Source organism: Odontesthes bonariensis, chromosome 24 (assembly GCF_027942865.1).
Source record: "Odontesthes bonariensis isolate fOdoBon6 chromosome 24, fOdoBon6.hap1, whole genome shotgun sequence".
NCBI lineage: Eukaryota > Metazoa > Chordata > Actinopteri > Atheriniformes > Atherinopsidae > Odontesthes > Odontesthes bonariensis.
This window is the reverse complement of record NC_134529.1, coordinates 15,207,168-15,221,251: the sequence shown is the minus strand read 5'-3', so window position 1 is coordinate 15,221,251 and position 14,084 is coordinate 15,207,168. Positions and strand designations below refer to the sequence as shown.

The 14,084-nt window shown below is 43.3% G+C and overlaps 1 protein-coding gene across 2 annotated transcripts; it reads left to right on the top strand.

Annotated features, from left to right (window-relative positions):
* The first annotated feature begins 2,488 nt into the window (after nt 1–2,488).
* On the top strand, nt 2,489–13,742 carry bmf2 (BCL2 modifying factor 2). 2 transcript variants are annotated; one of them, XM_075459437.1, is made up of 4 exons: nt 2,489–2,604; nt 5,445–5,684; nt 6,995–7,212; nt 9,862–13,742. In XM_075459437.1, exons 2-4 carry the CDS (start codon nt 5,468–5,470, stop codon nt 9,976–9,978), a joined length of 552 nt encoding a protein of 183 aa, XP_075315552.1. In that variant the 5' UTR covers nt 2,489–2,604; nt 5,445–5,467; the 3' UTR covers nt 9,979–13,742. The 2 variants fall into 2 exon arrangements, with proteins under 2 accessions (XP_075315552.1, XP_075315553.1); XM_075459438.1 differs by lacking the exon at nt 2,489–2,604 and adding an exon at nt 2,658–2,847.
* The last annotated feature ends 342 nt before the right edge of the window (nt 13,743–14,084 follow it).

The window sequence follows — 14,084 nt, the reverse complement described above, 5'->3', positions numbered from 1 at the left end:
CAAGGAAAGATGCATTTACGGACATGTGAATCCTGTTATGTTGAGTTATGTATAAAGAATAAAACAACTCATGCAGATGGCTCTGTGCAGAGTGATGGGTACCTTAATCTGCAATGCATCGTTTTTATAGCCTGGTCATAATTTTAATATCTAAAGTCATAATCTGCATGACTGGTAAGTATTAACATTAAGTACAAGGAGGAATTAGCATAATTCATTCAAACTACAGTGTGAGACTTTAAACATAAATTTGTCCCGTATCAAAGGAGCTTACACAGTGCTGATAGTGCCTGTCAACAGAAGGTTAATATTTCTGTATTTCACAGCATTTCTTACTTCCACATGTTAGGCAGAGTACACATTCCCATTCGGACTCACCGGCAGGGATCTGTTTCATGTCACCCAGCATTCAGGCCAGAGGTCAAGATGGAAGAAACTGTTGTGCTGCAGCAAAGGAAGATTGCAGAGCCTGTTATGAAAAATCCTATGAAGCTTTCGACAAAGATTTCTGTCACATCAGGTATAAAAGAGACTGGTAGAAGGTCAAAATCTTCTTGATCACTCTGTGGGTCCAAGCTGGGCCAGTTTAGCTTGTTTATCCCATGTTTGTGCGGGCTTAGTTGCAGACAGGCCTGATGGCACAAAATGCTCAATGCCCCAACAGACTGAAAAGTGATGGGCAACTTCTGACGTGTTGTTTAACATTCAGCATTCAACAGCTGTTTAACATTCACTTCCATCTGCAGTCAGTTAGAAATTGGTTGGTAACCATGCTATGATTTGGTTTAGCAACCCTCCAAAAATTCTGTTTCTACTGACGACAAAAGTTCTGCGCTCCCCGTTCAAACTTTGCTTGAAAAATGTACAAAGTGCAATAAGTTTAAAATAGAATGACATGATAAAGTTCTCATGATTCTCTGATATTTGTAGGACAAACCATAGAATGTGACGCATTTGTCTCGATGATTGATTAACTATGTCAAAGACTTTGTTTTTTCAAAAAGCATCGTTCTGATATCACAATGAAACTTTGGTCTGTGTAGAAGACCGTGGAAACTTAGGATTGAAACCTCTTACATCAAGCTTTCACATAAAGACGACTTTGACCTCTTCTCATTTTCCCAGTATTGGTCTAAGCCGTTAACAGGAATAAGGAATCAGCAGCAAAGAGACTGAATATGGGAAACTGAGGCAGCATAAACTGTGTGACCTTTGTGTGGCAATGTTGTCCAAATGATAACTTGTGTGGAAAATAGAAAGAAAAGTGAATTGTGATTCAAAAGTGATTTTGAACATGCAGAATTTAGTCACAATTATTCTGTTTGGGCAGAAATACAAGATTCTGACATGGAAACATACAATAATCTATCCTTCTACATAAGCCAGTGGCACAGCAATGTGGATTTCACAGTTACATTTGCTGATATATTTTGTTGACATCCATGTGTGATAATCACATTTGTGAATCTATTTGTTGCTGTGACAGTACACAACACATCATCATATCCACTCCAGCAATTGGGTGGGTGCAGCCGCTCTAACGAGCAGCAGCTCCCAATCAGCTGAGCTGAGAGCTGAAAGCGGTCACATGTCTTATCTGGGTTTGTGTTTTTTCCCCTTCCACGTGTCAAGATACACGAAATAGAAGGCGGGACCATAACAAAGCGTCCGATTGGTCCACTTCGTGTCACCAGGTTATTCTCGGCAAGTAGGGCTGTTCTCTTAAAGGGCCAGACGCATTATTATTTTTCATCTCGAAAACAATACGGCATCAGCTCTACAAATCGTGCAACGATAGATTATATCTGTGTTAAACTTTGAAATAGATATTTCAAATGCTAAAGTTACGAAGACATGCATGTCCACATCGAAAACTAATGGTTAGTTTGCATCGTCAGTCACTTGACAGGCTCCAAAGATTTTGCAGCACATAAACATAGTTAGCCCATTTGACATAGACTTAAGCTCCCATCACTTTCAATAGTACTTCAAATGGTCACCAACCCGATCAGCTATAACAAAAAAAATGTTAGCTCACCCAAATCTAATTATAGAGGTATAGATAGAATATAATAGGCTTCTGTGTACCTTGCAGGGACCGTCTTTCTGCATTGAATATCTCTAGCTGGGGTTTTCCTAATGCATTTAGCTACAAATGATCTTGCTGAAGAATAATTCTCGACCCAGAATTTTTTCTTGAGGGTTTTTACAACTATTTCCACCTTCACTTGAGTTATTTCCTTCCTCACTAGTACCCAAATGGCGAAAGTAGCTCGCACGCACACACATGCAACAAATATAATATCAAATGTGATACAACATACTGCATTAACTGCATTTTATAACTCACAGTGGGCTGTATTTGCATAACAACAGTGTGGCTGACTCTGTTCCTTTCACATTATTGTGAAGGGGCGGGTCCGAGCCACAAGGGCGGATCATTTTGACACAGAGAAAAAACAACCCCTCTCCAGTCAGCAAAGGTCCATAAGCGGTTGTAATGCAAAGAGGGGATACAAGTCTCAGCACCACACACCGTAGAAACGAGATAACAGCAAGTTGTCAAGATACCACCAATTACAACGGAAAAAGCATTTTCCGGCGGTGAGTCTTAACGGTTCCTCTTCGAATTTAAAAGGCGAGCTCGCGCACACACCGCCGCGTCCTTCATGTTTGGGAGAGTTTATCAACAAACGTAAGCGGGCAGCTCAGGCATGCCCGGGCAGAGACGTGGTGTGCGGACCAGCGGTTGGCATCGCAGCAGGAAGGGTTTGTAGGTTTAGGCGCGTGTCCTGCTCCTCGCGTCTGCCGGAGCTGTAAGGACGGAGAACGGGGACAAAGTCACAGGTGAGATTCATGTCGCGCGTGGACTTTACCGGTTTCCGACCCACCATCGCTGGTTAGCAACTTTTGCCATCGAACAATATTGCAGGTGATTAAGTTTAACCTCCAATATACACGGCACGCAGCGTGGCGACTTGTCTTGTGTGTAATTCACGCAATTTCTGTAAACCGCTTCGACTGAGTGGACACTCCGGTGTGTTTATGTGAAGGAAGACTTGTGCGGCGAGATGAGGAGAAATGAGTCAAGGTAGGATAATGGGCGATAAAGCGTCCCGACGAAACACCATCCCCAAAACGACCGAAAGAGCAACTCGTTTGTTGCCGCTGACATTACTTAGAAGGGAATTCTAACCCAGTCATAAGTTGTTGCTACCTTATTTATCCAAGAAAGACAAGCCTACAAACGTTTAAACTTTTACTTCAGCTATGGTTGTGATATTTCATCTCTTGTATTTGGTTGCATATTTCCCCTCCGCTGGCTCCGTGATCATAAGATGTAACGACTGCCGATTTGTTGTGGATGTTGTGTTGACATGATGCGGCGACCCGAGTTGATGAGCTGAGCTGTTTGGGGATACTGTGCTGCTGGTGGGGGGGAAATAATGGAGCACATTTCTGCTGGAGTTACGGAGACCACACGTGAACTATTTAAAACAATCTGATATAACAGCTGGTTGTTGTTGTTGTTGTTGTTTTTTTCTTTCTTTTTCTGGGGATGGGGGTGGTGTTGGAGTGGGGCTCTGATGTATTGGAGCATGTCACTTGCACACATAGCCTACTGTACGCCTGGATACTGTAGTTCCATAACAGCAGTAGGTGTAATAGCAGCTGAGCCCCGGCCCAGCTTCTCGTGGAAATGAGCCCGTGCACAGATGGTGCAGCAGAGGGAGCCACTTTCTGCTGGGGCTTTGAGCCTCTGACCATCACTGTGGTGGCTGCCAGGCCTCCCTGCAGCCCCGGGCACTGTGTGTCAATGTGTGTGCAGTGTCTTTCTGTGTATCTCCCTGTCTATGTTTGTTTTTTTTATGTGTCTGACACTATTGGCTGCAGTGCCAGTCCTCTGATGACTGCCAGCGGGAATTCAAGAGAGGACTTGCATTGCCACTAACAGACAACTTAATTGCACAGTTGATATCAGAGAAACTTGCTGCAGAGTTGCAGGAATACCTCTACTGCCTGCATAGCATTAAGTAGTTTCCTTCAAGGCAAAGTTAAAACAATAAGTGGATGTGTTACACTGGGGGAAAAAAAGCCTGGTGAAATAAACCAGTTTGACTCTTACATAACCTGGAAAGAATGACTCACTTTATTTACTGTATTGCTCACTTTATAATTTTTGTTTGATAACAAATAGACTATGAGTCAAAGAAGCGTTTTAAACTAGTATCACTTGTCCAGGTCCTTGTATTTTTCCACTGCTTTTCAAGATGCAATTTCCTCCATTGACTCCATACGACATGACATCATGCAAAGAGATATATACAACTGGGGCCGCCTTGCTCGGTAAACACAATACCAGTGTATCCAGTTTCAACTTTTGCATTCGCCAACCCTGCCCGTTTGTCTCCACTTACACAACAAAAGGAAAAAGAGAGGCACCTTTGACAGAATGATATAACAGTAGTTCCGATTTTGGGATGCGGCCAATGAGGAAGAGAGTGTGAGCATTTGTGTCCGGCAGGCACATTTGAGGATGGAGTGAAATTCGTTATCTTCCTCATGAAACGGTTGGTGCACGCAGTCTGTGACAGTCCAGCCAGACTGTTATTTGCACTCTTCCTGCTGCTGTGTGCGTGTGGGCAAGTAGAGTGGACAGACAGCTATCCAGTGACTTTGTGGATGAGAGGCAGGGACCAACAAGTGCAGATCTGAACGTTGAGCAGTGGCATTGTGCGTGGGGAAGCTAATCTCCCGACTGTGCTCTGCTGTGTAGCACACTGTTCACACTGTTTAAGGTAATTCTGAGAAAGAGAAAGAGAGAGAGAGGGGGAGGGGGGGTGCTCTCTGGTGGATCTTTTGGCACTGTGTACAATTTGGCACATTATCATGAACGGCTTGGCAAAATGTGCTGCGAGAGATCTGGCGTAGAGCTTTTTTAGCTGCTCTGTGGATCCCCCTGCACAGGATGTTTCCTTACAATTTGCTCCTGTTGCTGCTTATCAGCGCATAAAAGAAAGAAAAATTACACTCGTCACATCTGGGTGTTTTTTTTGTGTGTCAAATACTTTCCTTAAGTATACCCTTACAGATCCATCTTTGCTGCTGCGATTGTCCAACCCGGCTTGTTTGTTTTGACTGTTAAAGCATGTAAAGCAATATAAGCCTCTTACGGGGCATTATACTGACTAATGATTTATTTCCATTTCAGGCAGACAGAATGAGATCATTCCATATGCCAGAGGGCAAAGTTTATACTGATAACAGGATATTTGGCAATTTTTGTTTGCTTTGAAAACAAATCAAACCCAAATGACCTGCAAGCTTAAGACCACAATCCATTTTGTGTTCAAACCACCAAAACACTTGTACAAAAAATGAAGAAAAAAAAACACGTCATCTCATTCTAACGTTTCCATCCCGTGTCCTCCTCTTCCCTCCAGGGAATTTACCGCTGAGGCATCGGATGGATGATGAAGAGGAGGACATGTCGCGGCCCATCTCACAGCTCTGGGGAACGCCATTTAGAGACGTCAAATACGAAGACCGGACCACGCAGATGGCAGCCGGACAGGCCCTCGCTGCCGTCACTGCTGCTGTGCACACATCGCAGGGCCACAACAACAACAGCATTAACACGCTGCCCTGCAGCTTACGCCGGCCGCCACGCGGACCTTTTCACGGTAAGGAGGGGAGGCGCCTGACGTGATATGGGCTTATTGAGTGTGCAGCACTGAATGATGCACATGCAGTGTAACCTCTCACTCTTAGTCATTCCCTCTCTCTGGTAGCTTCCTCATTTGGGGCTGTCCTCAGACGTCAGACTTACTGAAACATTTTCATGTGATCCTGTAATAGTCGGATACGAAGAGAGCAAAAGACAATTTCTTTGCTCTTGAATTTCGTGACAAACTAAATTCCATTTAGAAAAATCAAAGCAGAACATGCTCACAAGTTAATTTTCACGTCGCTGTGAGAGCCCTTTGTAGTGCGATACGCATGCTCAGAATGTGCGGTTCTGCAAAACTGTTTGTCTTCTGTGTAGTATTACAATTAACTCGACGATATTATGCTCTAAAAATAAGTCACAAACCTCAATTTGATAGGTGACATTTAAAACAAGAATCTCTTGAAAATTAGATAAAGAAAAACAATACTTTCATAGACACATAAAGGTACATACCAGCACTAATATGTCCATCAGTTTAAATCTAATAGCGTTTTCCCATGTCTAATCAAATCAGTGTGACATCACGCTAATTGAATTGAACGGATGTTGAAGCAGGGTGTTGTTTGTTTGTTGACTCAGTGTCAGCGTGTGAGAGCAACCTATTGTTCTGCTTTAAAATCATCGATACATAAACTCCACTGACTGCTGTTACCATGTCGTTCATTGTAATCTAACCAGTAATGGATGTCATGCACTTGGCCCGGTGCCATCGCTACAAACTCAGTCCCGAGCGTTCAGTTTTTTTTTTTTGAGTTATTACGTTCCTCTGTGAGGCGGAATAGTAGGGCATTCTGCACACATGATTACATAAAAAATTGTTTTCCTCCAAATGGTACGACTGCGGAGGCTCATGCCAGAGGCAGTGAGTAAACTCAGTGACACGGCTCAATAAAAGGTGGCGGTTCACCGAGGACGTTGTTCCATCGTTCTCCAGCTTTTTTTTTGTTTGTGAACTCCTCATTTGTCCTTCAAATGCCTACCGTGTGATTTTCACATTCACAGGAAGATCTGATAAAGCCTGTTTGGATTTCAGAAACCATTATGGCAAAATGTTTTTATTGAATGTTTGACTAAGCTTGACGGTCGAAACTGTGTTTGAGGCCATTGATGGTAAACAAGAAAGTCAGCCCTGTCATACGAGGTTTTTTTTCCCACCGTCATGTCACACTTGAAGCAGCTTAACATGTGGTTTTTACCCAAGTCAAACTCCTAAATACTTAAACGGTGGATCAAGTTTTAAGAGTCTCGATGCTTTCTTTTTAGTTTACGCTGGCTCACGCTCACATTTTCCCGCTCAATTTGAGCCCATGGAGGACCGGGGAGAGAGGCGGATGGAAGGGGAGGAGGAAGAGGACAGAGGGGAGGAGAATGACAGGATGGCAGAGGGGCCCGAGGAGCGCCCGGGGGTGAGCGTCGAGGTGCAAATTGGCCGTAAACTTCGGGAGATTGGAGACAAGTTCCACCAGGATCACGTTGAAGTGGTAAGACTCGCTTGACGGCCGTTAAGCAGATCCACAATAACCTCACTCTTTGCCCAACACCCAGCCAATCCAATCACAAACAGACTTACTTGATATAAAACTTGCTCTATTTGAATGCCACCATGACCTGTCAGCAGCAAGGAGCCGTTGGATTAAGTGCTCCTTAAACTATATTTTGCTGAGCTGAGTTTTTCTTTATTAAACGTGCATGTCAGAGTCAGCGCGAGTGCAGACACCAATCAAAGCTCCTTTTTGCCAGTTTGCGGCTCAGACTTTGAAGGAAAGAGACCGAGCGTTTTGGCATCTGAAATGGCCACAGCTCACATTAGCTAATAATAGCCTGCATGGTGATTTAACCACTCTCTTGGCCACACTGAAGGAAAAATCCTGAATCGTTAATAAGGCACTTCATTAAGGAGACAAAGCTAAATAACGCAACGCATAAACAGCTTATTTCAGTGTTACCAGCTTGTTGTCGCGGTCCGAGTCATCTTTGTCTTCTCTGCCTCTAGACATCAGAATGAGCATAAGGGTGTAAATAATGCTGCCAATACGGTCCCACAGTATACTTGTAAATGGTAGCTTGTTATTACGGTACATGCAAATATAAGGGTATGCTTCTCGGTCTACAAAAATAGGGAAACATTGTAAAAAAAAAAAAAGAAAGAAAGAAATCCACATCCTCACCTGGGATTTACAGCATTTCGGAGCACATTCCTTTATCTCTTTGTCTCGGCTCTCTAATTCAAACATACTGAAAAGATGGGTGTGTTTGGGAAGTTGGGAAGACTTGTAAAGGCGATCGGAGACAAGCGCACATACAGCAATGTAGTCCAGCATAAACACTTAATGTGCGATTTATTGTTCTGAGAGTTCCCATTAGTCACGTCCCTTTGAGGTTAATATCTGCACCTGCAGCTGTCCCGCCACAGGGGCTGCTCTGATCATAAGGTGGGGTTTCCAGAATGGCTTTAAAGGATTCAGTAGGGGAAAATGAAGAGTGATGGAATCGAAATAGAGTGATATAAGGATGGAGCTTTGAGAATGACTTAGCAAAGACTGAGGGAGAGCAGGTGAGATTGATATGATTGTCACAAGCAGCACGTCTGTGTCTGGGTAGACGTCGTCGGCTGTTTATGTGCTCATCTAAAAATAGAGTCTGACTCATACACTTATAGACACAGCCAGTAACATGCCGACTTCCCACAATACCTCAGTTGTCTCGCTGCCTGCATGAGCGTGTGTGTCTGTCTGTGTGTGTGTGTTTTGGTTTGCGTGTGTGACCCTGTGAAAGAGAGATAAGAGAGCGGGTTGTTGCCTCCGCTGGGGTTGGTGTCTGCCTTTGTCGGGATATTCCAAAGTGGGAATAATCAAAATTGATCCTATATGATATCCAATCACTTCCCCGTATTGTCTCCGCAGCTATTCGGGGACTTCTTCACTTGCTTCTTTGAGCAGAAGTTGCCAACGTGAGCTAATGTGTGTTTTTTTATTTTTGTCTTTGGAAGCAGACTGTATTTGTGGGTTGATTCACTTTTGACTACTTTTGTGGCCAGTAAACATACAAACGGCACATACACACACATACACGCACGCACACACACATTGTCAGTTCTCTTAATCATTTTGGATGTTACAAGCTTAAAAAGGGCAAACAAAATCCACACTGTTCTCCACGACCAGCGTGCAGAAAGATGAGCTTCACGTGAAACACAAGGGTACTGTTTGAATAAGCGCAGCAGTGTAGAATTAAGGCAATTAGGGACAATTAGGGTTACATTTAGTGGTGCTGGTTCAATTCGGTTCAGTCTGCTAGTTCTGCATCAAATAGCCTGTGGCGGACTCTGATTGCTAGGCTGGTAGAGACCTTGATGGAGAGAGCAGGGAAGAAAGATTGGAACAAGAATGCTTATGCAACAGCCAGCAACATCTGAGCGTGGCTGTTTGAGACACGCAGCGGGGGCTGTGCAGGATCAGGGCAGGAGGGCAGCGGAGGGGGAAGGCAGGAGACTCCAGGATGCAACAGGAACCCCTTCATCAGATTGTGGTTCCCCCTCGTAGAGAACAACAGTGCAGGGAGAGGAGATTTGCATGGGAGCTAGCAGTTTCAGTTTTGCTTTGTTTTGACAACTATTGAGACTTTGTGATTACATGAGGGGCTGGCAGCGGAATCGTAGCGCTTCTTTAATTTTTTTTTTTTAACTCGGAAGGGCTTGCGTTGAAATCAAGGGGACTTTTTCCCGACACTTGGAAGTCAGATTGGTTCATTTAACCGAGATGAGCGCCAAGACGTATGTGGGTTGAAATTGTGTTTTAAGGCTCAGAGTGGGATGATTGCGCGGAAATGAATCGTTACCGTTAACGTTTGTCTGGCAGCAAACGGAGCTCTCAGTCTCGGGTGTGCGTGCGACAGACATGTTTTCTAGACACAAGCCGATGTTGTGAAAACATCCAGTCGAGTTCGTCATACGGTTTCAACTCACAGGGTTTACCACAGTTCACAAGGCTTTACCTCGAAAACCTTTTTGGGAAGAAATCAGAGCATGCGTAGGCACATTTAAAGCCGACTAGCTCAGAAATGATGATTTCACAGTCAACTTTTATGGCCGCTGATAACTGACGGGTCTTTTTCTTCTTTCCTTTTTGCAGTTTATGAGGCACCAGAGACAAAACCTGCCTGTGTGGATACGCCTTACGATGGCCTTTTTTGGCTTTTTGTTTCCAAGAGAGGCTCTCATCCCCCGCCTGAGAGGACAGCAGAGATGAAGGGACTTTCTGTTGCCCCTCCCCGCCTCACCTTGGCCCTTGTTTTCCGAATGGAACCGAGGGATCGGACTTAAGAGAGATGGCACTGTAAGATGGAACACGGGTTCGGATTTTGTTTTCTAATTGAATATGAAGATGAGATGAAGAAGACACTGGTCACCGCTGGACGGAGACTGATTACCTTTTTTCTTTACTTTCTTTCTTTCTCTTTTATTTTTTTTGTTTTTGCGTTGCCTCGCCGAGAAGAAGCCATTGTCTTTTGAAGAGATATTTTCGAAATATTTGTAAGATTACCTATTTTGTACAGTAAACGGCTCTTTTTATTTGGTGTTTCAAGTCCTGCAGGACCTCCATCAGTCCAGGGAATGCCTTATTCTCTCCTGCCGCAGTAAACGCTGTTTTGCATCAAAAAAAAAAAGAGATAAGTTTTAACGTTGGGCCACTTTTTAGGTGACAGATTGTGGATATGGACATTTCTGTGCTAAAGTTAGAAAGTTAGAACCTTGAGGACTCTTGGCACATGTTTGATTTAATCTCCAAAAAAAAAAAAAAAAAAAAGCGATACGCCCTGTACCCTTCCTTCACTGTTCCACACTGGCTAATTTGAAGATGGCTGTAACCCACTGCTGTTGCACTATTGATCTGTTTGGACGCACGTGTCGCCAGCTTCCACTGTAGATGTGACACGGGGATGTTTTATTCCCCTTATGTCTTTTACTGGTGTCATTCATCAGCCTCTCCATCTCCAGCATCCCTTGTGTTGTCAGAGGTGACCTATGACCCACTGTGAAGATTCAGGCACTGTTAATATGACGCTCGCATACTTGAACAAGGTGTACTGAAGAGACGTTTTTTTTACGTCAAATAGTTTAAAGATCCGACACGGTCATCTCAGTTTGTGATCACGTGTCCGTTGGAGTGTGTGCTGCATCGATTCAGAAACCAAATGAGCACAAACCCAGTCAAAGACATCTCACTTGTGGGGATTATGATCAGGGAACCGGAAAACAATCAACTGAAAATCTTTGGGTGAATGCCATCACTTTCCTAAAGGTTTCCAGAGCGCATTTCTCTGGCTGGATTGACAATCGCAATTTAGCCCTCCGCTGCATTGCGGGTTGCCTGTGGGAGGCGACAGTTGCCGGCAATTTAAAGGGGCGAGCAATATTCAAGCCAGTGGGACACGTCAAACTTATACAGATCAGCTGTATTTGCAATCAAACTGACATCCACAGATTCTCAACAGAAATACACCTCTTTCCAAATTTTTTTTTTTTGTTACAGAAACATTTCGGGGTCACAGAGACGTAGTTTTTTTACTCTATTTCACTGCAGCTGGAAATTGTCTCGAGCACAGACTCAAACCTGACGTGCCGACACAAGCCGCCACCGGCGGTTTGAGATATCTCATACGCCAGTCGGCACATCGGGGTCTGCATGAGCATCTCAAACCGTCTGTGGCACCTTTTAGCTTTACTTAGGAAGGACGGCTCCTGTACAGTTTAAAGATCCGGGGACGCAAGAAAGTTTCTACAGCTTTGTGCAGCGTTTCACACCAACACAGCCGCTGTTTGTCAGTGTAAAGTCTTTAAGGACTTTAAATATGATGTTGAAGATTCCTCATTTGGTGTATTACTTTAGTTGGATGTAAATTTATGATATGAACACTGATGGTTCTTTTTGTTGTTGTTTTTTTTTTTTTTCTCTCCCTACGCTTTCATCAGGGAGTAGTTAACAGCCATATTGTGTGCCTGACACTCATCCGTTTGGTTCAAATCCACGTCCTCCTGTCGTTTGAGGACAACGTTCAGAGTTTTAATTGATACCGTTGGACGACGATTAACGAGCAGAGCGTTTTCACTCAGCCTCAGTACGGAGGTGTGTTACGGATTGTCAGGTCTCACTTTGTTTTTCTCACGCAGAAGTAGCTGAACCAAAAGTTTGTTTCCTGCAAACACTGAACGCTGAGCCAATTCAAATAGTTGTGACACACTCTCTCATCTGCAGTCCAAAGCGCCACTCACAAACACACACACACCATTACGATTAACTACTCCCTGTCCTTGATGAGAACAAGTTTCATTTTGTTGCGATTTCCTATAATTTATTCTTATTTATTTTGTGTATATTTGCCCTATGCTACTGTATAGATGCTCTCTCTCAGTGTGTACAGTCCTTTCCTTCTACCTGTTGAGGTGCATTCAGCTGTGTGTTTGAAACCTGTGTGTGCGGAGGTCGGACTAAAGCCATGTGCCTCGTGCTTTCTCACACAAATGGTGTGTTGAGTCTTTACAAATCACACGAAAGACAGACAATCAAATGTATAAAAACGTGCCTTGTGAGTAACAGACCTGCCACACCATCAACACCTGGCGTAATTACCCAAAGTCACTGGTCACAGCTCTTGTTTCACTCGGGCTCTGTGAGATCAACAAAAACAAAAAGAGCAAAACCCCGTTTGATTTCTCACAACAGCTCACGAGGCACAGGCTCGACCTTTGACGTCTCTCGGCACGAACGGCGACTTTCATCATGCAAAACCCCTCTCGACATCAGAAATGACTGTTTGAAACGTGCACTGTAAAAAGAAAAAGAAAAGAAAAGAGAAAAAAAAGGTATTTTGAACTTTATACTGTATTTGCGCCTCTCTCTTCCCCCCCTAGATTCTTGAAACTTTAGACGATCTGTGAGATGCTGGATCGTGCCCGGGTTTTTGTGCTTTATTATCTACAATCTAGCAGGGCTGCAGTTTTACCCTTTGAAGGAGGAATGAGTCACCTTGGTGCCCAGTATTATTTGTATTTGAGATGGGTTGAACCGCCACTCAGTCGGCGTGGTGTCGATCTGAGCCTGTCGTTACCAGCCACTGTTGCAACCTCAATGGAAACATTTACGTTCAGCCTTCAGTGTCTTTTAGTTGACCTTTTTATTTAAAAAGCCAAGAAAGAGTGCATCTTTACTGTCAAGTGCTGTGATTTGGTGTTTTTTTTAATTCATTTTATATACATTAGACATGAATTTGACGCACCTGTTGCTATCTTTATATGAAAAAAAAATTAAATTTTTCTAAATGTTTTACATACTCTTTTTGTAAGAAGACGGAACTCCAACAACACGACTTCTGGTTTTCTACGATTGCTTTTTTTCCCTCAACGTTATGGCATTCTTGATTTTGGATATTGCCAAGTCTGCTGTGTCACTCAGTTAAAGGGCTTTTTTCAATATATGTAAATGGAGTTCAAAAAATGCATGTCCAACATTCCTGGAAAACAAAAAAAAATCTGTATCCTAAAGGTTTTGAATGTAACTTAATGGAGTGAAAAACCACAATATCTCTTTTTTTTTTTTTTTTTGAAATACGTGAAATGAACAGTGAAACTTCTTTGAGATTTCTGTGCGTCGGCGCACACAGAGTTTGTATCGTCTTCACCTTGCTTTCTTTACGGTCAGAGTGGTCTCAAGGATTTCACATTCATGTGTCCTATGAAGTGAGACCCAGCCCAGATGTAGCAGTTTTTTGAAAAAGCATTGGCTGTGTTATCTTTGGGACTGCTCTGTTCCTCCTGCACACATTTCAAACGGCGCAGGACACTGGAGCGATGGAGGGATTGGAGGAGGACGGGGGGATGTTTGTTCTTTTTCTAGTGCAATACGCTGTACATAAGAGCTTGGCTCACAAAATCTTACTATTTCTCTTCATTTCTTTTATTGTTAAATGGGTACATTGCTGTTTGTTTTTTTTGTTTTTTTTCAATAAAACTTTATGGACAATTGGCATGTTCTGCGCTTCATTTCTTTTACTCAAGACCACCATAAAAGAATTCTCAAGCAAGCACAGATTTACTCACGAGAAAGTCCATTTGTTAGACTTGACTCTGTATGGACCAACCAGGAGGAAGAACGATTTACTACGTGCAAGACTGGACGTGAGTTCCTTGTCGAAACTGCTAAAAGTAAGTGAACACGTCAGATGTCACATTTGGATGATACACCATGTATATCCGGTGGCTGATCTCTGTGATTCAAGTTCCTAAAAAGCCGTTTGTAAAAGAAGACAAGAAAAAAATCTGATTGTGGCATTATTGAGGGCAATAGAGACTTATCCA

Coding starts and splice junctions, on each gene's coding strand:
- bmf2 (XM_075459437.1), top strand. CDS start 5,468: ATGGATGATGAAGAGGAGGACATGTCGCGGCCCATCTCACAGCTCTGG. Junction 5,685..6,994: donor GCCACGCGGACCTTTTCACG/GTAAGGAGGGGA, acceptor CTTTCTTTTTAG/TTTACGCTGGCTCACGCTCA. Junction 7,213..9,861: donor ACCAGGATCACGTTGAAGTG/GTAAGACTCGCT, acceptor TCCTTTTTGCAG/TTTATGAGGCACCAGAGACA.